The following is a 23,736-nucleotide window of genomic DNA, read 5'->3' as shown; positions in this document are numbered from 1 at the left end:
TAAATTGCGTAATTATTTATTAACAATTATTATCATATAATAGGAAAATTAACATTGCAATTAATAGTAATTATAAGCGTAATTACATATTAGTTTGTAAATTCAAATTGTTCTTGGCAAATGTCAGTTACACCATAATTTTCATTGGAACGAACGGATAGAACGATGCGAAATGTATTGTTTGGACGTAGAAGTATAAATATTAAATTCGTCGAGTAGTATTTTTTTTATTATATTACAGTTTACGTGCAATATAAAAAAGCTGCACCTAATTTGAAAAAATACGGAGAGGTATGAAATAAAAGATGTAATCAAAAGAAATAGAAAGATTCTGTAAAATTCAAAATGTAATATTTTAGAATATAGTTTCTATACGATGGTCGCAAAATGCAGTAATGTATGTATGTATGTATGTGTATGAAATGCAATAGAGATGTAACGTATTTCTGTAGGTCCTTTTTTTTTTTTTTGTAATTCTTACGCAAAACAATAATAATATTTTTACAAAAATAGTTACTGTATTTACGCTATATTTTAAAAGGACATCGTATGCCATATAGTATTTGTTTGACATAATTAACGTAAAAAAATTTTTTCTCCACTACGTATATGTACATAAAAACAGTACAAAGAATATTAAATAGTTGATTGAGATATTGAGAAGCTATATTCGTCAATATTCAGTTGTGTACGTGCCAAACGATAACACACGAAGCAAACGCTAATTATAAATAAAAGTGCCACCGATTTTCAGAATACAGTCAGTAGTTATCTAGTCTCGTTACTAATTTGTACTTCTACAATATGAAATAAAAGCATTTTGTAATAGTTTATTCAATCATTCTCCTATACCATTTCGTTGCTAACATTATTGTGAACCTGCAGTGCATTAATGGCTCTTCGATTACAAATAAATTATAATTTTTTAAATAGCTACATATACAATATTGTTAACAACATTAACAATTCAATAACAGCAAATATAAATTTTTCATAATTGGTACAACATACTGATAAATTTTTTTCTTTGTACAAAATAGTAATTTGTATTAAAACGCGTTTTGTTATTGAAGCCGTTCAAGTTGCAGTTTACACGACGATTTGCAAATTAAAAAGAAAGGCCCTTCTTGTTCAGGGATGTATGTTGACGGAATAATATCGTACGATCCGGCTGGCACGTCCTCCAGTTCGAGATAAACAAATCCCGACCTACGTTAAATTAATTAATTACATAATACTTTCTTTATACATATAGACGGTGTCCTATATGTATTATTACTGCATATAATGGACACTATATAATACCTGTACAGGCCAGAGGTTTTCATTTTGAATGCACTAGGTGCATCGGGATCATTCAATACAACCGACATGACGTTAAAACCAATTTGATATTGTTTTGGACCCTTCAATATAATCAATAAATAGTTATTATTATTTGAACTTTCTAACAACAATTGGTATCGTGGATTATTTTGATACGTTGGATGATTGCTACACCCACCAGCTGTAATACCTTTCCACTGGCCATCTGTGATCTGAAAAATTACACTGGTTAACGGGAAAATATACATATACATATTGTTCATCTAAGCAATCAATTCTAATCCCCGTTACGACTCTAATTACAAAAATGAATGTTAAATTAAAATATTGGCTCTAGTTTCTCTAAAATACAAACTAAAAGTGGAAATTTTGTGACACCTCGAAAAGTTCTACAGAAATAAATATAAAGATAGATAGTTTAATCGTAAAGAATACAAACTATTGTTTACAATTCGTTGACTAGTGTTATAAAAATAGAGAAAAAGGTGTTAAACTGTAAATAGATTTACATAGAATGTAAAAATGGCATACCTCTTTTTCGTATTTATAAAAATTTGGTATTTTGCGTAATGTAAACGGGCACGTACCATATGCGCGTAAAGTATAATATATTGTATTTGTTTTTTCGTACTGTGATATGACTAGAGTGTATCGAGTATCGCTTTCACTATCTAGCTTTATTTTGCAAAGATAGTGCGGGCTATTTACTGCTACACCATCAATGTACGGCGGTGGATCGTCTGTGTGATCGGATGCTTACAATTAAAATTCGAAACAAACAGGATCTTATAGCAATCAAATTAGTTTACTCACGAGGATAGTATACTCTTTTTCCATTATTCTTGTAAACTAATACTGTTATATATTCTTGATTTTGACGAAAATCTGCAATGTCTGTGATATGCCTTGTGAGAAGTATCCATATGACTGATGCGTTATTGTTTTGCACTTCTAGTAAAAATTGAGGATTATCGCCGATATTGTACGCATCTTTTACTGGACCTACTCCTGCATTCCACATTCTGCAACAAAAGTATTCCCATATAATGTTACGTTTGTAAGAATAAAGAATTTCCAGAGAAATTTGTAACTTACCGATGAATGCAATAGGTATAATTAAATAGACCTGGATTCCAGTTCAAATAAAACATATCAAAAAAGGTACACATGCTTTCGTAGTCGATCCAAAATATACCATTATCGAATTGTGATGCAGAATCTGGATCGTAATTTAATATTTCTTTTAATTCGTTTGTCCAATGTACTGTATCAAGTTCGGAATAATTTCCTTTCCATCGCACATGCGACCATGGATTTTTCAGTTGCAATAATCTTACTCCCTATACAAATATAATTTGTACATTTTATACAGTATATCCTATGCAATTGGAGAAAGTCGTAACAACAGAGTTATCAACAAGAAACTCTTGTGATATGACTTTTGCTTGACTTATTAGATTTGAGGCATAGATACTTTAATATTTTTTTGTGTAGAGTAAAACACTACATCGAATAATTTTCCAGTTGCATGGGATACCTTGCATATTCATAAATTCGTATTTAAGGAGTTAGTACTTGCATTTATTTTTCTAACATCAAGAACAGCATATGCGTGTGTCGGCACTAGACCTGTTCTATCAGCATCTGAATCAGATAATTCCGCAGTAGCTACTGTCACCAGCACATCTCCTTTGTGCAATCGTGATAGCAAAATGTTAAATAAATTGTCTTTATTAAAATCTAGATCGCCATTAACCCATCTTTCTGGTATCCATCCAGTCAGAGCATGCAAATCTATATTCTGAAAAAGAATATCTGATCTGATAAGTGGACATTAGATGATTCCTTATTAAAACATATAAAAACAATATAGAATAACTTTGTTTCGTCCTGAAGTTGATTCCCGAGAAAATCGACTTTGAAAATTCGCTATCTACAAGGGTTAATAATATTGTATAATAACGAGCTTACGCTATTTGAGCCAGGAAAATCGTAGCCACCCATTACTTTCATGTATGCTTTCTCAAGTAACGAGATCCACAGCTCTCCATGATTGCTAGAGTAGGAACAAAGTAATTGGTTGTAACGACTTACAGGCAATAAATCATCTATTATAACTTTGCGTGGAACACCATTAATGTGTAATTTCACCATGTACTTTCCTAACATAAAATACTCATAATTTAATTTCTATCAGAATTGTAAAGAAATTACAAACAATTAGAGATTTTAATAATTGAACGTAATTTAAATAATTTATAGAATAATAAAAAAAAACTTTTACCGAACGGATTATAAATTGGTTCCTTATTTCTATTTTTAGGATAAATAATAGATGTTATTAGTCTACGTCCAAATCGTTTTTCATACTGAGCACTGACAGCAAGCGAAGCAACAAAGGAACAATCAGAAACAACCTGAAATTAAATGCAAAATTAAATATAGGAGTATCAAAAGCTATTAACATGAAAATTATCACTATTGTTTAACTAACAGTCTGCTTTATGCTATAGTAATCAACATGGTGGTCCATAAGCAGTTTTGGTTCAGAGAATAATTCTTCCGGTCGACACCATCTTGCGAAGTAGGGCTTCTGTTTTGGTGCTAACTCTAATAAACCGTCTTTATCGGTAAATGGAATAGCATATTGAAATTTTTCTGTGAGATCGATACTCATAAAAGGTACAAATTCATGTTCGTTAATATGGGAACTATGAAGTAAAACCCTTTTCTCCTCGTCTGTATAATTAATATTGCTACCAGTTACTTTCAAGTGTACGCTACTCCCACGATGAAGAGATGGTCGAGTTTGTTTCCCTATTAACAATATAAATTAATCAAAAAGAAACTATAACAACTGTTAAGATTGGATTCTTTATTACCTATGTTACTAGAACTTGCGGCAGTTGTTGCTATGGATGATACATTATCTACACCCAAATCCAAGTCTGTTTCCGGTACAGGAGGCAGTTGGGAAAGTGTTTCGATAATATTGTTAATCTCTTCCTTTTTCAGACCTTTCAGAGATTCTGCTCTGTCAAGGGCAAGTCGAACAAGAGTCGTTACTTTTGTTTTTGTTTCCGAATCAGTAGTTTTCTGTAATTATAATATTAAAGACTATTTTTAATGTTTTTTCCTAAATATTAAACTTTGAAATGCTTGAAACTAAGAAGTGATTTTACATACAATATTAAGTCCAAGTTCAGCAGCATCTGTGTATAATTTCACAGCTATATCTTTCAAGCCAGCTTCGTCCGCATCTTGAGCTTGATTTATAAGAAATTTACATCTCTGTAACTCAGACTGATGTGTATTTTGTGCTATATAATGTTTCTGTTCTTCGTCGTTAACTATATGTTATCAATCATTTATATTTCACCAATTCTTTTTATCAACTTGTTATTTTATATTCTATCATAGTATAGTTTAAATTTAAATAATTAACTTACTAAGACACTGTATCGTTGATCTTCTGTCCTCGTACTCTGCAAGTTTCTGATCATACATAGGATGTTGTAATTTGGTGAGACAATTAATGGCTACGTTATAATAATACAAAGCTTGTTTATATTGACATTTACTGTCAAATTGCACAGCTTTTTGGGCAGCATTTTGTGCTTCTTCCAAGGTCATTTTATACACACATTAAAATTACACTGCCAGTCTACTTTCTCTGGTATTCATACATAAAGAAACACTCTCACTGTCTAGCAAATTTCAACCGATCTAGCAAATTTTGTTACACTTTGTCAATGTATACATACATTAATATATATATTCACAATATTTTCCAAACAAATATATATATATTATACAATATAGTGTCTTTTAGTATATACATAACTACATCACTGCTCCTGTAAATATATGGACACTCATGTTTTTATGGCAAATGTAATTGTTAAGTATACACGCTGTGTACACATACTATAAATATAGTAAGAATCATTTCTAATAAAATCAATTGTTTTTTTTCGCTTAGTGTCAGGGATTTCGATAAAATTGAAACATGATATAGTTGCATAAAATTAGGCCAGAGAAGAGTATGTAAATTATTACAAATATTTGATACTGACGATTAACAGTTTGTTTGCTTACTTCTGATTGTTATTTATAACTAATATAAAATTCTGGTCGTCGATAATGGTTATTCATAATCAGAAACTATTTCTGTTAATTATAATTGATTTCGTAACGAATTAATATAACGACAATTGTTATTCCCTCTGATCACATGATTTTTGATGTTAAAACGATTGATACTGTACATACATATTTTAACATGTATGCAGTGATGCCAGAAAAGCACCGTCCGGTGCACACTCTCGCATGCCAGATACGCGTACGTGAGCTCGTGGAGTTCAGGAAAGACGACAAAGGCAACCTGACGCATGCCCCCTTTCTCGATTCTCCGAAGCTGCCCGACGTAATTTCGGACCGCTTCGTGGGAGTCGAGAGAGAAAGGCTCACATTTGCCTTCTCGCTCTTAACAACTGAAATCCGACCTCCCGTCAACGGCATACGATTTGGATTCTCGACTGCCCAGGCATTTTTACTTTACGACCTATGTAGGCGCACATAAGCAAAGTACCCATAATGAAAAAAAAATTTTGTAAAATTTATTTTACGGAAATACACGTTTTAAGACCTTCTGATTATATTTTAATTATTGAAAAAAAAGAAATTTTTTTTTATTCCCATGTATGAGCACACATATGTATATTATTAATACGATTCTTGAAAATAAATAAAGTAAAAGTTATCTCATTGAAATTTTTTCTAGAATTAGTACCTAGAAAAAAGTATTAGACAACATTTGATTTTGATTTAGATTAAAAATCAAATTTATATTGTTTTAAATTCGCAGCCATTAGCTCGGTGTTACCCATAATGAAGAAGTTTTTCTTCAAAGGTAACACCGATTACCAGGTCTCACCACGAGGAGGTTGCTGCGAGTGGAGACCCAAAGTGAGACCGATGGAACAAAGTTCGATCAATCTTCCTTTTTACAGACTTAGAACTAACGCATGACGCAAAAAAAAAGATGCCAAGTAATTACTTTTCTAAAACAAAGGAGGAAGCTAAATTGTGGTAGACGCGACACGACGAAACGCGACACAATACTGCACAGTGCAGTAGGAACATGAGGTGCGACACGTACCGAATAGCGGGTCAAAAGGGGCAGCTCGTTACCTCTCAGCAAGTCCAATTGAAGGGGAGGAGAATCGACGCACCAGACACGGGTTCCCCATTTCTCCAACGCGTCCTGCTGGGAGCCCGTAGGACCCAACCCGGGACGTCTGACACAGGAGAGAGATCCTGAGTCGGGGCTACCGCAGACAGGAACAGGTCCCCTCTACGGCCGATGACTCTTTCCCTAGAATTGTCTCACCAGAGGACGGCAACCGACCCTTCGAACCATCTAAACGGCCGATCACTTGCTTTCTACATTAAAGCAGCGGTGACCGGAGCTGGAAACGGGGGAACGAGACTGGAAAAGAAGCTGTTAATTAATTAATTACTTGGCAATCTACGCATTAAATAAACTAATATACAATATAAACAGAAAATTAACGTCGTAGGTGGAATTAATGAGATTAAAATGGGAATTGAGAAACATAGGAAAGGAAAAATAGAAATATTCGACGTTAATTTTACCATTCGCGCCGCGCCGCGCCGCGCCTTAAATTTAACGGTAATACGCATGAATTTGCATCCGTCGTCCTCTATCTAAAAATTGATCTGAATAAAAACTAAAATAAAAATTAGTAGTTATAGACACAAATTAGAATTAATTATGTGAACAAATATAGGGACAAATATAAATATAGGGGCAAATACAAATATACAACCAAGAACAGGATAATTAAAAAAATAACAACCCCACGATGAAAGACAATGAGGAACAAAATAATTTGAAAAATCACAACCCAACGAAGTAAAGAATGAAGAACAAAATAATTCGAAAAATAACAACCCATCGATGTCGAAAATAAAGAACAGAATAATTGGAAAAATATCTACCCAACGATGTAATATATGTAGATAAAAGCTGAAAGAAAAAACAATTGAATGAATTATTGGAGAGAGGAACACAACAACGAAATATTACATCCCTATATATAAATAGAAAACACAATAATGGTATTAATTATATGAATATAAATATATGTATGTATATACCAATCGGCGACACCAATCGGCGACACCAGTCAGCATCGCAGAATCAGAGGATCTGAAACAGAAAGAAAAACGGGTAACAGTACCCCCGGCGGTTCCAGGAGTACTGAAAAGAGCTGCCCAGTTGTGTCCACTTTTATGCAGTCAAGCCAAAGAATCAACGAGCCAATCAGCAGCCAGTCCGCTGGGGGCGACACTCCGATAGAGCGATACTTGCTTCACCTAAGTTTATAAGAGACCCCCCCCACTGTGGCCCACGCGCGGGAGTTATCACCCAACCACCAAACAAGACGGACTGTATCAAGATGAAGAATTTAATTGAAGATTTACATTCGATCAAAATCGAAGATGGCGGCCAAGAAGATGTTTCACGAGCAGCGGCCAAGGGACAAAACCGGTCTTTTTAAAGACCAAGAAAATCTCATTTGTGGGAACAACTTATGCAATGAACTGAACAACTTTTATATTTAACAAACTCAGAGACACTTTACATCTCTGTTTTGTAACAACTTTTATATTTAACAATTCAGAGACACTTTACATCACTGTTTTGTAACAACTTTTATATTTAACAATTCAGAGACACTTTACATCACTGTTTTGTAACAACTTTTATATTTAACAACTCAGAGACACTTTACATCTCTGTTTTGTAACAACTTTTATATTTAACAACTCAGAGACACTTTACATCTCTGTTTTGTAACAACTTTTATATTTAACAATTCAGAGACACTTTACATCTCTGTTTTGTAACAACTTTTATATTTAACAATTCAGAGACACTTTACATCTCTGTTTTGTAACAACTTTTATATTTAACAACTCAGAGACACTTTACATCTCTGTTTTGTAACAACTTTTATATTTAACAATTCAGAGACACTTTACATCTCTGTTTTGTAACAACTTTTATATTTAACAACTCAGAGACACTTTACATCTCTGTTATGGAACAAGTTATGCAATAAAACTGAACATGGTATATTTGCCTATACATTAGTAAGGAAATTCGTCGTTAGTATTGTCGCCCGTCAATGCACTTAATTATGCAAGATCAGTATACTATCTAATTTTATTTTTTATTATACCGGTTTGTAATATCGTAAAGATCAATGCAAAAACATTATGCACAGCTCTTGTATTTCTTTGATTTATCCAAGTAGTCAAAGTATAATATTTTACAAACTTTTGATTCAAATAAAATAACGAATGACACAAAATTTGAGTACCTGTTACATGTAACCTATGTATAAATGCATAACTAATATTGATATACGCATAACGAACTTAGTTTGTGATATGAAACATTAAGAAAAGTGTAAATTAATAAATAGGTTTCAAAATAGGTATTCCGGGTTTAACAACTTCCATAAACAATCGTTCAGATCGTTATTTGGAATAGTTCGAGCTACGTGATACGTATTTAGTTATTTAGCTGTCAAATATATAATTCGTACAAGTGCAATTGTGTTTTTGTCGGCGATTACGATAAATACGCTCAACGAGTATCGGATTTTTTTGACGATTTGATAAACTGCAATGCAGTACCATTTGTTTTGATCGATTGTGGTTGCGAGGATAAGAAACTGCAAACAGTTATATCTAGAACTAGAGAAAAGGTTCGTACAGCATCATCTTATTCTCCGATCTGTCAACAGAAAATGAAATTTTTTCCTTTACATGTTTAGGAAGTTTTCAAAGATGTTAGGAGAAAGAAGAATATTCGTCATGTGCAATGCTTATTCGAAGCTGATAATGCTATAGCTACTGTAGCAAGGATATTGAATTGTCCTGTATCGAGTTATAATTCAGATTTTTATGTGTTTGGGACATTGCACATACCATTTGATACATTGGACAATTACACGGTGAAAAGTTCAATTGAAAATGGTTACTCGAAACGTTGTAAAATTTATAAATTTGAACACTTATTAAATTCTTATAGAGGTCTAAGTCAATCTACACTGCCATTAGCTGCAATATTACTAGGCAATGATTATGTAAAACGTGGTACATTTAGAAACTTCTTTCGTTATTTAAAGTTACGACGAATAACAAGAAAAAGGTATAGTAATCGACAGTATTGTATAGAAGCAACTTTACAATGGTTGAGCGGATTTTACACCTTGGGCAGAGCAGTCATTGGAATACTATGTAGATCACCTAAAACCGTAAGACAAAAAATATTAAGCATAATAGAAATCAATATAAATGGCTATACAAATGCATCTGCAGAAATACTTGTTCCATTGGGGTTTTTACAGGAATATGCAGCTCGTGCCACAACACATTCCATAAACAGAATTTTTAAATTTGATGGAGATGTTAATAGTCTAATGTACATAGAAGAAACTGATAAAAATGGAGATTTTGAATCATCCGAAGAAGAAGAAAAAGAGGAAGAAAACGAAGTTGAAATATTAGACATGCTTAAAGGGGTCAGAATCTACTACCAATAATGCACTACTAGCTAATGTACCTAATTTGTTTGTAGATGAATTTCTTATGGGCAATTATCCTGCATATATTATGGACTTGTTGGTTCGACGTTTATATATTTGTTCTGTACAAATAGAGGATTATTCCTATCCATTGAGCAATGTAATAAGTTTAAAAATTATTAGAGTTATATATGCATTTCTGTAATCAGGAATGAATAGAAGGAGAGGTTTCATGAAATACATGGTGAGAGACTGTAATAAAAAGCTTAAATGTTACAAACTAGAAGGCACTGACACTAAATTTTCTTCCCCATTACTGTCTCTATCTAATCTTAGAGAAGTACCATTAACGAGTCCAGGATTAAAAAATAATGTACAAACATGCGTCATTGATTTTTCATTACCATTTGAATTTAAATTCAAGTTATATAGACACAAATATATAAGCAAAGCCCATATTGAATGAAAAATTGACACGTAAATACACGTTTCAAGACCCCCTGATCATGTTTGACATAAAACAATACTTTGGAAATAAATCGTTTGAATATAGTTTATCAAGTAAGACTTTCGAAATTATTTTCAAACGATTTATTTTCTAATTGTTCTACTATTTCAAATAATAATTTTTTGATCTTATAGCAAAGAACGTTTACTTAATATCAATTCAATAAATTCAATTTGTATTTGTTCGGTTTTATTACACAAGTTGTTCGAAAACAGAGATGTAAAAAGCCTCTGAGTTGTTAAATATAAAAGTTGTTCCAAAACAGAGATGTAAAAAGTCTCTGAGTTGTTAAATATAAAAGTTGTTCAGTTTAGTGGTTCCCACAAATGAGATTTTCTTGGTCTTTAAAAAGACCGGTTTGTCCTTTGGCCGCTGCTCGTGAACCATCATCTTTGGCCATCTTCGATTTTGATTGAATGGAAATCTTCAATTAAATTCTTCATCTCGATACGGTCCGTCTTGCTTGGTGGTTGGGAGATAACTCGCCGATCAACGCCTCAGGGGGCTCTTATATCCTAGGAGCACGGACCCTGACCAGTGACCGAGCGACATCTGTGCATTTTCGATACACGAATTGTTAACGAATTGTCCCCCAACATAAAATTAAAGAATAATTATTTCGATAATGAAATACTTATAGGTATATATAAAGCATTTCTACATATTCTCCGTCGAAACACGCGTTGTTTGCAACTTGAAACATTAAGATCCTTCAATCCGTTCAAAAGTTATAATGTTTTAACCATACGCATGAAATTTCGAGCGAACATTTCTGAATCTTTAAAACATTATAACTTTTGAACGGATTGAAGGATCTTAATGTTTCAAGTTGCAAACAACGCGTATTTTGATGGACAATATGTAGAAATTGAATATTGAACAACTCAGAGACTGAACATCTCTGTTATGGAACAACTTTTATATTTAACAATTCACAGACACTTTACATCTCTGTTTTGTAACCACTTTTATATTTAACAATTCACAGACACTTTACATCTCTGTTTTGTAACCACTTTTATATTTAACAACTCAGAGACACTTTACATCTCTGTTTTGTAACAACTTTTATATTTAACAATTCACAGACACTTTACATCTCTGTTATGGCACAAGTTATGCAATAAAACTGAACATGGTATACACATTTGCCTATATGTATAGGAAGGAAATTCGTCGTTAGTATTGTCGCCCGTCAATGCACTTAATTATGCAAGATCAGTATACTATCTAATTTTATTTAATCAAAACTAATGGTACTACATTGCACTTTATCAAATCGTCAAAAAAATCCGATACTCGTTGAGCGTATTTATCGTAATCACCGCCAAAAACACAATTGCACTTGTACGAAATATATATTTGACAGCGAAATAACTAAATACGTATCACGTAGCTCGAAATATTCCAAATAACGATCTGAACGATTGTTTATGAAAGTTGTTAAACCTGGAATACCCATTTTGAAACTTATTTATTAATTTACACTTTTCTTAATGTTTCATATCACAAACTAAGTTCGTTATGCGTATGTCAATATTAGTTATTATGCATTTATACATAGGTTGCATGTAACAGGTACTCAAATTTTGTGTTATTCGTTATTTTATTTGAATCAAAAGTTTGTTAAATATTATACTTTGACTACTTGGATAAATCAAAGAAATACAAGAGCTGTGCATAATGTTTTTGCATTGATCTTTACGATATTACAAACCGGTATAATAAAAAATAAAATTAGATAGTATACTGATCTTGCATAATTAAGTGCATTGACGGGCGACAATACTAACGACGAATTTCCTTCCTATACGTATAGGCAAATATACCATGTTCAGGTTTATTGCATAACTTGTTCCATAACAGAGATGTAAAGTGTCTCTGAGTTGTTAAATATAAAAGTGGTTACAAAACAGAGATGTAAAGTGTCTGTGAATTGTTAAATATAAAAGTGGTTACAAATCAGAGATGTAAAGTGTCTGTGAATTGTTAAATATAAAAGTTGTTCCATAACAGAGATGTTCAGTCTCTGAGTTGTTCAATATTCAATTTCTACATATTCTCCATCAAAATACGCGTTGTTTGCAACTTGAAACATTAAGATCCTTCAATCCGTTCAGAAGTTATAATATTTTAAAGATGCAGAATTTTCGCTTGAAATTTCATGCGTATGTTTAAAACATTTATAACTTTTGAACGGATTGAAGGATCTTAATGTTTCAAGTTGCAAACAACGCGTGTTTCGACGGTGAATATGTAGAAATGCTTTATATATACCTATAAGTATTTCATTATCGAAATAATTATTCTTTAATTTTATGTTGGGGGACAATTCGTTAACAATTCGTGTATCGAAATTGCACAGATGTCGCTCGGTCACTGGTCAGGGTCCGTGCTCCTAGGATATAAGAGCCCCCTGAGGCGTTGATCGGCGAGTTATCTCCCAACCACCAAGCAAGACGGACCGTATCGAGATGAAGAATTTAATTGAAGATTTCCATTCAATCAAAATCGAAGATGGCCAAAGATGATGGTTCACGAGCAGCGGCCAAAGGACAAAACCGGTCTTTTTAAAGACCAAGAAAATCTCATTTGTGGGAACCACTAAACTGAACAACTTTTATATTTAACAACTCGGAGACTTTTTACATCTCTGTTTTGGAACAAGTTTTCTATTTAACAACTCAGAGACTTTTTACATCTCTGTTTTAGAACAACTTTTCTATTTAACAACTCGGAGACTTTTTACATCTCTGTTTTGGAACAACTTATGTAATAAAACTGAACATGGTATATTTGCCTGTATAGGCGAAAAATATACAAATACAAATTGAATTTATTGAATTGATATTAAGTAAATGTTCTTTGCTATAAGATCAAAAAATTATTATTTGAAATAGTAGAACAATTAGAAAATAAATCGTTTGAAAATAATTTCGAAGGTCTTACTCGATAAACTATATTCAAACGATTTATTTCCAAAGTATTGTTTTAAATCAAACATGATCAGAGGGTCTTGAAACGTGTATTTACGTGTCAATTTTTCATTCAATATGGGCTTTGCTTATATATTTGTGTCTATATAACTTGAATTTAAATTCAAATGGTAATGAAAAATCAATGACGCATGTTTGTACATTATTTTTTAATCCTGGACTCGTTAATGGTACTTCTCTAAGATTAGATAGGGACAGTAATGGGGAAGAAAATTTAATGTCAGTGCCTTCTAGTTTGTAACATTTAAGCTTTTTATTACAGTCTCTCACCATGTATTTCATGAAACCTCTCCTTCTATTCATTCCTGATTACAGAAATGCATATATAACTCTAATAATTTTTAAACTTATTACATTGCTCAATGGATAGGAATAATCCGCTATTTGTACAGAACAAATATATAAACGTCGAACCAACAAGTCCATAATATATGCAGGATAATTGCCCATAAGAAATTCATCTACAAACAAATTAGGTACATTAGCTAGTAGTGCATTATTGGTAGTAGATTCTGACCCCTTTAAGCATGTCTAATATTTCAACTTCGTTTTCTTCCTCTTTTTCTTCTTCTTCGGATGATTCAAAATCTCCATTTTTATCAGTTTCTTCTATGTACATTAGACTATTAACATCTCCATCAAATTTAAAAATTCTGTTTATGGAATGTGTTGTGGCACGAGCTGCATATTCCTGTAAAAACCCCAATGGAACAAGTATTTCTGCAGATGCATTTGTATAGCCATTTATATTGATTTCTATTATGCTTAATATTTTTTGTCTTACGGTTTTAGGTGATCTACATAGTATTCCAATGACTGCTCTGTCCAAGGTGTAAAATCCGCTCAACCATTGTAAAGTTGCTTCTATACAATACTGTCGATTACTATACCTTTTTCTTGTTATTCGTCGTAACTTTAAATAACGAAAGAAGTTTCTAAATGTACCACGTTTTACATAATCATTGCCTAGTAATATTGCAGCTAATGGCAGTGTAGATTGACTTAGACCTCTATAAGAATTTAATAAGTGTTCAAATTTATAAATTTTACAACGTTTCGTGTAACCATTTCCAGTTGAACTTTTCACCGTGTAATTGTCCAATGTATCAAATGGTATGTACAATGTCCCAAACACATAAAAATCTGAATCATAACTCGATACAGGACAATTCAATATCCTTGCTACAGTAGCTATAGCATTATCAGCTTCGAATAAGCATTGCACATGACGAATATTCTTCTTTCTCCTAACATCTTTGAAAACTTCCTAAATATGTACAGGAAAAAATTTCATTTTCTGTTGACAGATCGGAGAATAAGATGATGCTGTACGAACCTTTTCTCTAGTTCTAGATATAACTGTTTGCAGTTTCTTATCCTCGCAACCACAATCGATCAAAACTAATGGTACTGCATTGCAGTTTATCAAATCGTCAAAAAAATCCGATACTCGTTGAGCGTATTTATCGTAATCACCGACAAAAACACAATTGCACTTGTACGAATTATATATTTGACAGCTAAATAACTAAATACGTATCACGTAGCTCGAACTATTCCAAATAACGATCTGAACGATTGTTTATGGAAGTTGTTAAACCCGGAATACCCATTTTGAAACCTATTTATTAATTTACACTTTTCTTAATGTTTCATATCACAAACTAAGTTCGTTATGCGTATATCAATATTAGTTATGCATTTATACATAGGTTACATGTAACAGGTACTCAAATTTTGTGTCATTCGTTATTTTATTTGAATCAAAAGTTTGTAAAATATTATACTTTGACTACTTGGATAAATCAAAGAAATACAAGAGCTGTGCATAATGTTTTTGCATTGATCTTTACGATATTACAAACCGGTATAATAAAAAATAAAATTAGATAGTATACTGATCTTGCATAATTAAGTGCATTGACGGGCGACAATACTAACGACGAATTTCCTTACTAATGTATAGGCAAATATACCATGTTCAGTTTTATTGCATAACTTGTTCCATAACAGAGATGTAAAGTGTCTCTGAGTTGTTAAATATAAAAGTTGTTACAAAACAGAGATGTAAAGTGTCTCTGAGTTGTTAAATATAAAAGTTGTTACAAAACAGAGATGTAAAGTGTCTCTGAATTGTTAAATATAAAAGTTGTTACAAAACAGAGATGTAAAGTGTCTCTGAATTGTTAAATATAAAAGTTGTTACAAAACAGAGATGTAAAGTGTCTCTGAGTTGTTAAATATAAAAGTTGTTACAAAACAGTGATGTAAAGTGTCTCTGAATTGTTAAATATAAAAGTTGTTACAAAACAGTGATGTAAAGTGTCTCTGAATTGTTAAATATAAAAGTTGTTACAAAACAGAGATGTAAAGTGTCTCTGAGTTTGTTAAATATAAAAGTTGTTCAGTTCATTGCATAAGTTGTTCCCACAAATGAGATTTTCTTGGTCTTTAAAAAGACCGGTTTTGTCCCTTGGCCGCTGCTCGTGAAACATCTTCTTGGCCGCCATCTTCGATTTTGATCGAATGTAAATCTTCAATTAAATTCTTCATCTTGATACAGTCCGTCTTGTTTGGTGGTTGGGTGATAACTCCCGCGCGAGGGCCACAGTGGGGGGGTCTCTTATAAACTTAGGTGAAGCAAGTATCGCTCTATCGGAGTGTCGCCCCCAGCGGACTGGCTGCTGATTGGCTCGTTGATTCTTTGGCTTGACTGCATAAAAGTGGACACAACTGGGCAGCTCTTTTCAGTACTCCTGGAACCGCCGGGGGTACTGTCACGCGTTTTTTTTTTCTGTTTCAGATATCTTCTGCGATGGTGACCAGGAAGGAAAGGATCACCGTTTGGTATACACGTAACTAATATTAATATAACTAATCCATGTATTGTGTTTTTCTTCCTTTTTATGTATATAGGTATATAGGTATTGTTGTACATATTTGGGTTGTTCCTTCCACTAATTTATTCAATTATTTTCCTTTCAGATTTTATCTATACATCGTTGGGTTGATATTTTTCCAATTTTTCTGTTATTCGTCTTACGCTTCGATGGGTTGTTCTTTTCCAAATTAATCTATTATTGCACATCGTTGGTTTGTTTTTTTTCTATTAATTCGTTTCTTTATCTTACTGCGTTGGGTTGGTCAATTCCTATTATGTTTTGGTTTTGATTTCGATTTGTTATTTAGGTTATATTTGTGTACATGTATTATTAATATGTACCTATTAATTTTTATGTTAGTTTTTATGCAGGTCAATTTCTAGATCGCCAACAGATGACGTCGGATTCATCGTTAAACGTAAGCGATTAATTTTAAGGCGCGGCGCGAATGTAAAAATTAACGTCGAATTTTTCTTTTTCCTTGTTTCTTTTTCCCAGATTTCCTATGTTTCATTCATTCACATTAATTCTCAATTCCACCTACGACGTTAATTTTCAATTTACATTGTATATTATTTTATTTACTGCGTAGATTGCCAAGTAATGAATTCATTAATAGCTTCTTTTCCAGTCTCGTTTCTCCGGTCACCGCTGCTTTAATGTAGAAAGCAAGTGATCGGCCGTTTAGATGGTTCGAAGGGTCGGTTGCCGTCCTCTGGTGAGACAATTCTAGGGAAAGAGTCATCGGCCGTAGAGGGGACCTGTTCCTGTCTGCGGTAGCCCCGACTCAGGATCTCTCTCCTGTGTCAGACGTCCCGGGTTGGGTCCTACGGGCTCCCAGCAGGATGCGTGGGAGAAATGGAGAACCCGTGTCTGGTGCGTCGATTCTCCTCCCCTTCAATTGGACTTGCTGAGAGGCAACGAGCTGCCCCTTTTGACCCGCTATTCGGTACGTGTCGCACCTCATATTCCTACTGCACTGTGCAGTATTGTGTCGCGTTTCGTCGTGTCGCGTCTCCCATAATTTAGCTTCCTCCTTTGTTTTAGAACAGTAATTACTTGGCATCTTTTTTTTTGCGTAATCTAGTGTGTAAAAAGGAAGGTCGATCGAACTTTGTTCCATCGATCTCACTTTGGGTCTCCACTCGCAGCAACCTCCTCGTGGTGAGACCTGGTAATCGGTGTTACCTTTGAAGAAAAACTTCTTCATTATGGGTAACACCGAGCTAATGGCTGCGAATTTAAAACAATATAAATTTGATTTTTAATCGAAATCAAAATTAAATGTGTGTCTAATACTTTTTTCTAGGTATTCATCAGCTCAACTTCTAGAAAAAATTTTAATGAGATAAGTTTTACTTTATTTATTTTCAAAAATCGTATTAATAATATACATATGTGTGCTCATACATGGGAATAAAAAAAAATTTCTTTTTTTTCAATAATTAAAATATGATCAGGAGGTCTTAAAACGTGTATTTCCGTAAAATAAATTTTACAAAATTTTTTTTTCATTATGGGTAATTTGCTTATGTGCGCCTACATGGGTCGGAAAGTAAAAATGCCTGGGCAGTCGAGAATCCAAATCGTATGCCGTTGACTGGAGGTCGGATTTCAGTTGTGTGGGAGAAAGAGGAAGTGGGAGAATCGAGAAAGAGGGCATGCGTCAGTTTGCCTTTGTCGTCTTTCCGAAACTCCACGAGCTCACGTACGCGTATCTAGCATGCGTGAGTGTGCACCCGACGATGCTTTTCTGGCATCACTGCATGTATGTATGTATTTTGTCGTCGTTTCGAACATGGCCGCGGTGGAGTGTAAATCGAAAGACGATAACTCGGCGGACTTATCGGAAACGCCGGTATTTTCTGAGGAAACTGTGAAAACGATCGAAGGACATGAAACGTTGGGAATACCGTTGCAATCTTCATGGACGTTCTGGTTGGACAAGTACGTAGACATATTTACATTTCACTGCGTAATATTTGAAATTGAGTGCGCCCTGTATCGTGTTGCTATCAGTTTTCTTTTACGTTTCTTTTCTTCTTCTTTTTAAAACGTCATTAAAATGTACGTGCATAATGTTGATCTTCGATATTATCAACACCAGATCTACCAAACTAATCAAAATGATTGATTTTGTCATTTGTAATAATAATTACCATTGTTAGTGGGTTTTATTTTGTAAAATTTTTTCTGGCTTCTATAATCGTATGTAAATGATTTATTGAAAGGAATCATTTTGATCCCACACAGAATTTAAGTAAACTTTAATATTGGCAAAGTGTTGATAGAAACGACATTGTGTCATGGCATCTGTACATAGACTATTTCAATAGCACAAAAAATTGATATTTCTTGAAAATAGTTAAAAGAATAATAATAATAATATTATTCTTTTAAAATTATCACAAAATATATGCCTTAAATATGATTTTAAAACAAAATTAAAAAATTTTAGAAATGAAGTTACATTTGAATTTAACACATTATTAACAAATTTTTAGTTAACTTTATATATATATCAAATAGCCATACGTAAATATAATAAATATCATTATCCCTGTTTGGTGATGTTACAAATCTGATATAATAACCAGTTATTGTAAGTAACATTACCGATTCTTTGTTTATAATGCATATAGAAAGTTGTTAAAGTTGGTAAAATTGACAGAGCTGTATCTGGTACAACTGTTGAAGAATATAAAGAAAATTTAACGAAGATTTATACAGTGAACACTGTACAAAGTTTTTGGGCAGTCTTCAATAATATACCAAATGCTAGTGCTATGCAGGTAAGTATATACACCTTATATAAACCATTCCTTTATTGATATTTTTTATATTAATTACTGTATTTATTGATTCCTCTAATCTCAGGTTAGATACAGTTATCATTTGATGAGGGATGAAAGATATCCCTTATGGGAAGAACCTGTTAATCAAAAAGGTGGAACATGGAGATTAAAATGTCACAAATCTGATACTGTAGGTACCAAGATTTATATTGTTATCATAAATATATTACTGACACGATTGGTATATGTAGGAACAGATTTGGAAAGAGATGGTGCTTGCAGCTATAGGAGAACAGTTTTCTGAATGTATGGCTGAAGATGATGAAATTTGTGGGGTAACCGTTTCTATCAGAGACAGAGAAGATCTTATTCAAGTGAGGTTTTAATGTTTTAAACAGAGTAAACAAATTAGATTGGTTAATTGCAAATATGTATTTTTAGTAAACTAAATTTGTTTAGAATTTGTTGACCAGTGTTGTAGGGTAAATTGTATTATTTACGGAATTTTTTTATTATCTTCTCGGTTAGATATGGAATACCAATGCAACTTTAGCATCCAAAGCTACTGTTTTACAAAAAGTTTCTTCTTTGCTACCCAATGTGAACTTTACAGAATTTTATAAACGTAAGTCCGATGAAATCGTTCGAACTTTTGAAATGACAAAGTGAAATCATGAAGTAATTTATATAAAAATCTTTTGAAACTTATACTATTCTATTTATTTTACAGCCCACCAATCTCATCATGCCTATGGCCGTCGTTAGACACACATAAACATTGTTGGGATATTAATTAGTCGTTAAACATAAAAATGTAATCATATTCATGATTATACCAAGAGTTTCGATTATACAAACACTTCCTACAAAATCGCAACGGAAAAGAGTTATAAAAATGTTCAATTCGTTAATAATAAATTGTTTATTACGAAGGCATAAAAATCGTTAATCGTTAATATTGTATTACTTTTAAATTATCAAATATATTTTTATATTTACAATAAATGTCTACTTCTTAACCAGTATGTATATGTATATGCGATACTAAACTATTTTTTGTTCGAAAGAATCGAAATCGTTAGGTAAGATTTCGGTTTGTTTAGATGAAAAATCAAATTTTTTTATCGCATTTTCTGGAAACTTGAGACTTTTTAATTTTGTGGCAATATTTAAAGATTTGAAACATTTTGAAGAATAGTCTTTTATTACTATTAAGTGTATACGATAGTCGTTTTATCTTAGAGACACACGTCAATGACACATGAAGTAAATATTTCAAAAGTTGTATAAATGACAGAAAGCAATGTGTAATATAATTAATATTAATGACATCGCCATAACTATAATTACAATGTTTTTATAATAGATTTTGACTACTTTATAGCAACATTGAATGTATTTCTGTTAGTTGTAATGTACCTTTCGAAAAGAAAAATTTAATAATAAGTAAATAAATAAATAAATAAATGAAAATAAAACAATAATTTGTACGTAAATAAAAATTTACTGCAATGCGTATATTCCATTGGAGATGTGAAATAAAAAAGGTGCGAATAATATTTCGATGGCGAAAAGATAATACGTGACTTGTCCCGCGATCTTGCCAAAATAAAAAGAGCATGAACGCGAAGAACTTCTGTCGCATACTTTCGAAAGCAGACATTTGAATCCCTAATCGCATATCCATAAAATCGATTCGTTGCCCGACTAAATGGCGCCGTCTTAACATTTTACGTCTTTTCGACATTCATCAGATTGACGTCAACCAATGAATATCTTGTACATTAAGATGCATACTTGTATCGCGGCTCCATTAAACTAGTTTTAAATTGCATTTAAATTATTTTCCATGTGGAAATGTTTCATCGTTTACGTCAACCGTGTATCGTCGGGTAGAGAAATTGACGAATCGATTATACGCCCCCATATTTACGGTCAGAAATTTCTACCGTGCAATTTTTCAGAATTGTATAATACTTGTTTTTACTTTTTGATTAATTTCCTCAGGGAAAATTTTCAAAATTTGCGTAATACTATTTTAAGATTAATATGATACGTCGTATTGATCTCATACAAAAATGTATTCTACAATTAGTCTTCCCGTTATTTATTTCTCTTGAAATAGAAGGAATTGTTTCCAGGTACACGTTAAGTTCTGGTTTTGCTGGTGGACTGATTTGTCGTGGTAAGGTTCCAGCAATTTCTTGCGGAATCGAAATACAAAATTGCATCTTAGTAGATCTCAAGAAAACAAACAAAAATATTATAAATTTATATTACAATTAATGGAAATGTTATTGATGACGCACGTCGTAGGCGAAAAATATTTACAACATTGTTTTGCGTTTGCATAAAAACTACTCGAAGAATATAAAATAAGAAAAAGAAATAGCAGAAACAGGCATGTAACTGTTTAATAGCGTAATATGTCAACCACGTTGGCGCCACGAATCAACGATTACGAGTTTTGTTGTTGGTAACGGTGTCACGTGATTATACGTGAATTTTTTACGCGTAAATTAACGTGAGAACGCGGTGTTCCTCTGGAATGCAGAAACACCGCCCACCGCCCACCGGGCAATATGTCGGTTGATTAATGATTGCCAAAGTACATAAAGCTGAACAATTCCAGAGAATCGATGCCGCATAGAATAGAAACCCTAATAGTATCATTAAAAAGATTATGAAATATCAAGTACACTTATACATAATATGTATAAGTAATATTAGAATAATTAATAATTAGATAATTTATTATACATATACATAAGATTACGCGTATGAAAACGTGGACAACAGCTATACACCATAAAATTCTTGTATACTTTATTTCTATAATGTGTTTTCTATTAAACAGGTTTCTCTGTTTTATCTTTAAATTTAATTTCGTACCTAAAGCCAGTTCGTATGCTCGAACTTGCGCATATACATACATATTAACCGTAGGGCAAGAAGAATACAGACTGAGGTGGTTTCGACTGGTGTTGAACGATTTTGCATATGGGTGCAATAAATTTTACGATCATCTTCGGAATCCGAAAGCACGTAACAGTAAGTACGTCTGGTAATGTCACGTGTAGAAACCTACGTAAATTTTATCGACGCGTCCGTTGCCATTCCGGATTCTGGAAATTCCATACCTCCGCGTTCTACCGTAAGATTTCATAATAGATTAAAAATCATTTCATAATCAAGGATCGGTAATTATTAAGATTTCAACGAATTAACCTTCGATCTAGTGTATCTAGCCGAAACAAATTATTATAATTTTTTACTTGGTTTAATAGAATAAAAATTTACAGATACGAATACTTTTCGTAAATATATTAATTAGAAAATGGTAAAAGATAAGTAATATTTTAATTTCACGTAGTACGACGAGAACGAAACACGAAAATCAAGATCGTCGCGAACTCGTTTCCGCGTGCACGTGTGTCAAATTGGCACGATATCGCGTCGACCTAATGCGAAAACATCCGTATGTTTGAAACCACCGACCGACATCGTCCATGGTAACTCTTTCGTCAGGGAAGCGCTAAGCATCCGGCAACTATTACGTCGACCGGAACGAATTCCACACCTCTCGATCTCGGATGACTGTCCGATCGTTACGACGAAAAGGGGAAGCGATTACCATTTCATTTTTCAGTGCACCGCGGTGTCCGTTTCCGGTTTAACGTACGCCCTGCATTTTATACCGACATTTTTCATCGAGCAATTTAATCGATCCAAATTATCGTCACGAGAATCGAACAAGAATTTACCTTGCCCTTTCAAAGAAACAAGGACAATATTCGTCTTGTCTTACTAATGAATCGCTTCACCGAGCGAAACAACCACTTTTACTCGAGCAATTTAACGTCTAAACTGAAACGAAACAACAAGATGCGGTTGTTAAGTGCTTCACGGTTCGTGAACGAGGAAAAACGGTTGTTGGGTTTGAACACCTCGCTGTACAAGTAACTTATTCGAGTCAGGGGAAAAAGAATTTTGTCTTTTGTTTCGAATTAGTGTTTCATTCGATAATGATTATTCGAAGCGTCTATTATATGTAGAATGAATAATAAAAAGATTTTCAAAATGAGATACCAAACAGCTAATGTTATTATGATGATGCGAATAGAGAAACAAAGATTCTAAAAATCTATTTTTCTGCTTTAATACCATTGAACAAAAAAAGAAATATCGAAAATTCCAAATAAAAAGAATATTATAAACATATCAGCCCTCGCAGCTTTATTTATATGATTGAAAATTTATGACTGCTAATTGTAATGCATTGTTCTTGTCAAGAGTTAAGAAAAGATCGATGGTGTGCCGCGTAAGTAAGTACTTACATAGGTAGTGTATTATCATCGACTGAACGGAATAGATCAGATCGACCACGATTTATCGTGGCCACCTTGACCTATTTCTGCACAGTTGCTCTGTAAAACGTATAGTTAGCATTGCTTCAATTCACAAGACTGTTCCATGGATCAAAGTCGCAGTAAATCCATGAATATACGGTCACGTCTGGTCATGCGCGATCGATTGATTTGGAAAGTAGAACACGCTGTACTCAATCGACCGAATTGCCTTATATGATTTTTCTAAGGACGTTTT

General features: G+C 33.1%; 4 protein-coding genes across 5 annotated transcripts; 2 read left to right on the top strand and 2 right to left on the bottom strand.

Annotated features, from left to right (window-relative positions):
* Positions 1-163: 163 nt before the first annotated feature.
* LOC122395055 (calpain-7-like) lies at positions 164-5,650 on the bottom strand. Its single transcript, XM_043392354.1, has 12 exons — positions 4,776-5,650; positions 4,513-4,676; positions 4,209-4,422; positions 3,821-4,143; positions 3,611-3,743; positions 3,298-3,488; positions 2,906-3,127; positions 2,422-2,666; positions 2,140-2,348; positions 1,858-2,066; positions 1,306-1,538; positions 164-1,209 (listed from the first exon to the last, which is right to left on the bottom strand). The coding sequence occupies exons 1-12, from the start codon at positions 4,957-4,959 to the stop codon at positions 1,065-1,067; spliced, it is 2,472 nt and encodes an 823-aa protein (XP_043248289.1). The 5' UTR covers positions 4,960-5,650; the 3' UTR covers positions 164-1,064.
* Positions 5,651-8,622: 2,972 nt separating this feature from the next.
* Positions 8,623-10,417, top strand: LOC122395226 (protein asteroid-like). 2 transcript variants are annotated; one of them, XM_043392646.1, is made up of 4 exons: positions 8,623-9,128; positions 9,198-9,377; positions 9,455-9,680; positions 9,774-10,417. In XM_043392646.1, exons 2-4 carry the CDS (start codon positions 9,328-9,330, stop codon positions 9,966-9,968), a joined length of 471 nt encoding a protein of 156 aa, XP_043248581.1. In that variant the 5' UTR covers positions 8,623-9,128; positions 9,198-9,327; the 3' UTR covers positions 9,969-10,417. The 2 variants fall into 2 exon arrangements, with proteins under 2 accessions (XP_043248581.1, XP_043248582.1); XM_043392647.1 differs by having other exon boundaries at positions 8,623-9,377.
* Positions 10,418-13,372: 2,955 nt separating this feature from the next.
* LOC122395308 (protein asteroid-like) lies at positions 13,373-17,303 on the bottom strand. The gene is made up of 3 exons (XM_043392749.1): positions 17,244-17,303; positions 14,791-14,982; positions 13,373-14,721 (listed from the first exon to the last, which is right to left on the bottom strand). Exons 1-3 carry the CDS (start codon positions 17,301-17,303, stop codon positions 13,951-13,953), a joined length of 1,023 nt encoding a protein of 340 aa, XP_043248684.1. The 3' UTR covers positions 13,373-13,950.
* Positions 17,304-18,041: 738 nt separating this feature from the next.
* Positions 18,042-20,270, top strand: LOC122395172 (eukaryotic translation initiation factor 4E type 3-like). The gene is made up of 6 exons (XM_043392555.1): positions 18,042-18,283; positions 19,008-19,128; positions 19,214-19,321; positions 19,383-19,505; positions 19,660-19,756; positions 19,862-20,270. The coding sequence occupies exons 1-6, from the start codon at positions 18,060-18,062 to the stop codon at positions 19,894-19,896; spliced, it is 708 nt and encodes a 235-aa protein (XP_043248490.1). The 5' UTR covers positions 18,042-18,059; the 3' UTR covers positions 19,897-20,270.
* The last annotated feature ends 3,466 nt before the right edge of the window (positions 20,271-23,736 follow it).

Source organism: Colletes gigas, unplaced genomic scaffold (genome assembly GCF_013123115.1).
Source record: "Colletes gigas isolate AHSC1104 unplaced genomic scaffold, ASM1312311v1 Colletes_gigas_Sc00005, whole genome shotgun sequence".
NCBI lineage: Eukaryota > Metazoa > Arthropoda > Insecta > Hymenoptera > Colletidae > Colletes > Colletes gigas.
This window is presented reverse-complemented; position numbering and strand designations above follow the sequence as displayed.

Bases quoted from the DNA above. Each gene is read 5' to 3' on its own strand.
- LOC122395308 (XM_043392749.1), bottom strand. From the start codon at position 17,303: ATGAGGTGCGACACGTACCGAATAGCGGGTCAAAAGGGGCAGCTCGTT. The intron at 14,983-17,243 runs GTCCAATTGAAG...ATACGTATTTAG, and splicing joins AGCTCGTTGCCTCTCAGCAA to TTATTTAGCTGTCAAATATA. The intron at 14,722-14,790 runs GTTCGTACAGCA...GTACATATTTAG, and splicing joins TATCTAGAACTAGAGAAAAG to GAAGTTTTCAAAGATGTTAG.
- LOC122395226 (XM_043392646.1), top strand. From the start codon at position 9,328: ATGTGTTTGGGACATTGCACATACCATTTGATACATTGGACAATTACA. The intron at 9,378-9,454 runs GTGAAAAGTTCA...AAATTCTTATAG, and splicing joins ATACATTGGACAATTACACG to AGGTCTAAGTCAATCTACAC. The intron at 9,681-9,773 runs GTAAGACAAAAA...GGGTTTTTACAG, and splicing joins TATGTAGATCACCTAAAACC to GAATATGCAGCTCGTGCCAC.
- LOC122395172 (XM_043392555.1), top strand. From the start codon at position 18,060: ATGCGTGAGTGTGCACCCGACGATGCTTTTCTGGCATCACTGCATGTA. The intron at 18,284-19,007 runs GTACGTAGACAT...TAAAATTGACAG, and splicing joins TGGACGTTCTGGTTGGACAA to AGCTGTATCTGGTACAACTG. The intron at 19,129-19,213 runs GTAAGTATATAC...CTCTAATCTCAG, and splicing joins CAAATGCTAGTGCTATGCAG to GTTAGATACAGTTATCATTT.
- LOC122395055 (XM_043392354.1), bottom strand. From the start codon at position 4,959: ATGACCTTGGAAGAAGCACAAAATGCTGCCCAAAAAGCTGTGCAATTT. The intron at 3,489-3,610 runs GTAAAAGTTTTT...ATTTTATGTTAG, and splicing joins ACCAATTTATAATCCGTTCG to GAAAGTACATGGTGAAATTA. The intron at 3,128-3,297 runs GTAAGCTCGTTA...ATTCTTTTTCAG, and splicing joins ATTTTCCTGGCTCAAATAGC to AATATAGATTTGCATGCTCT.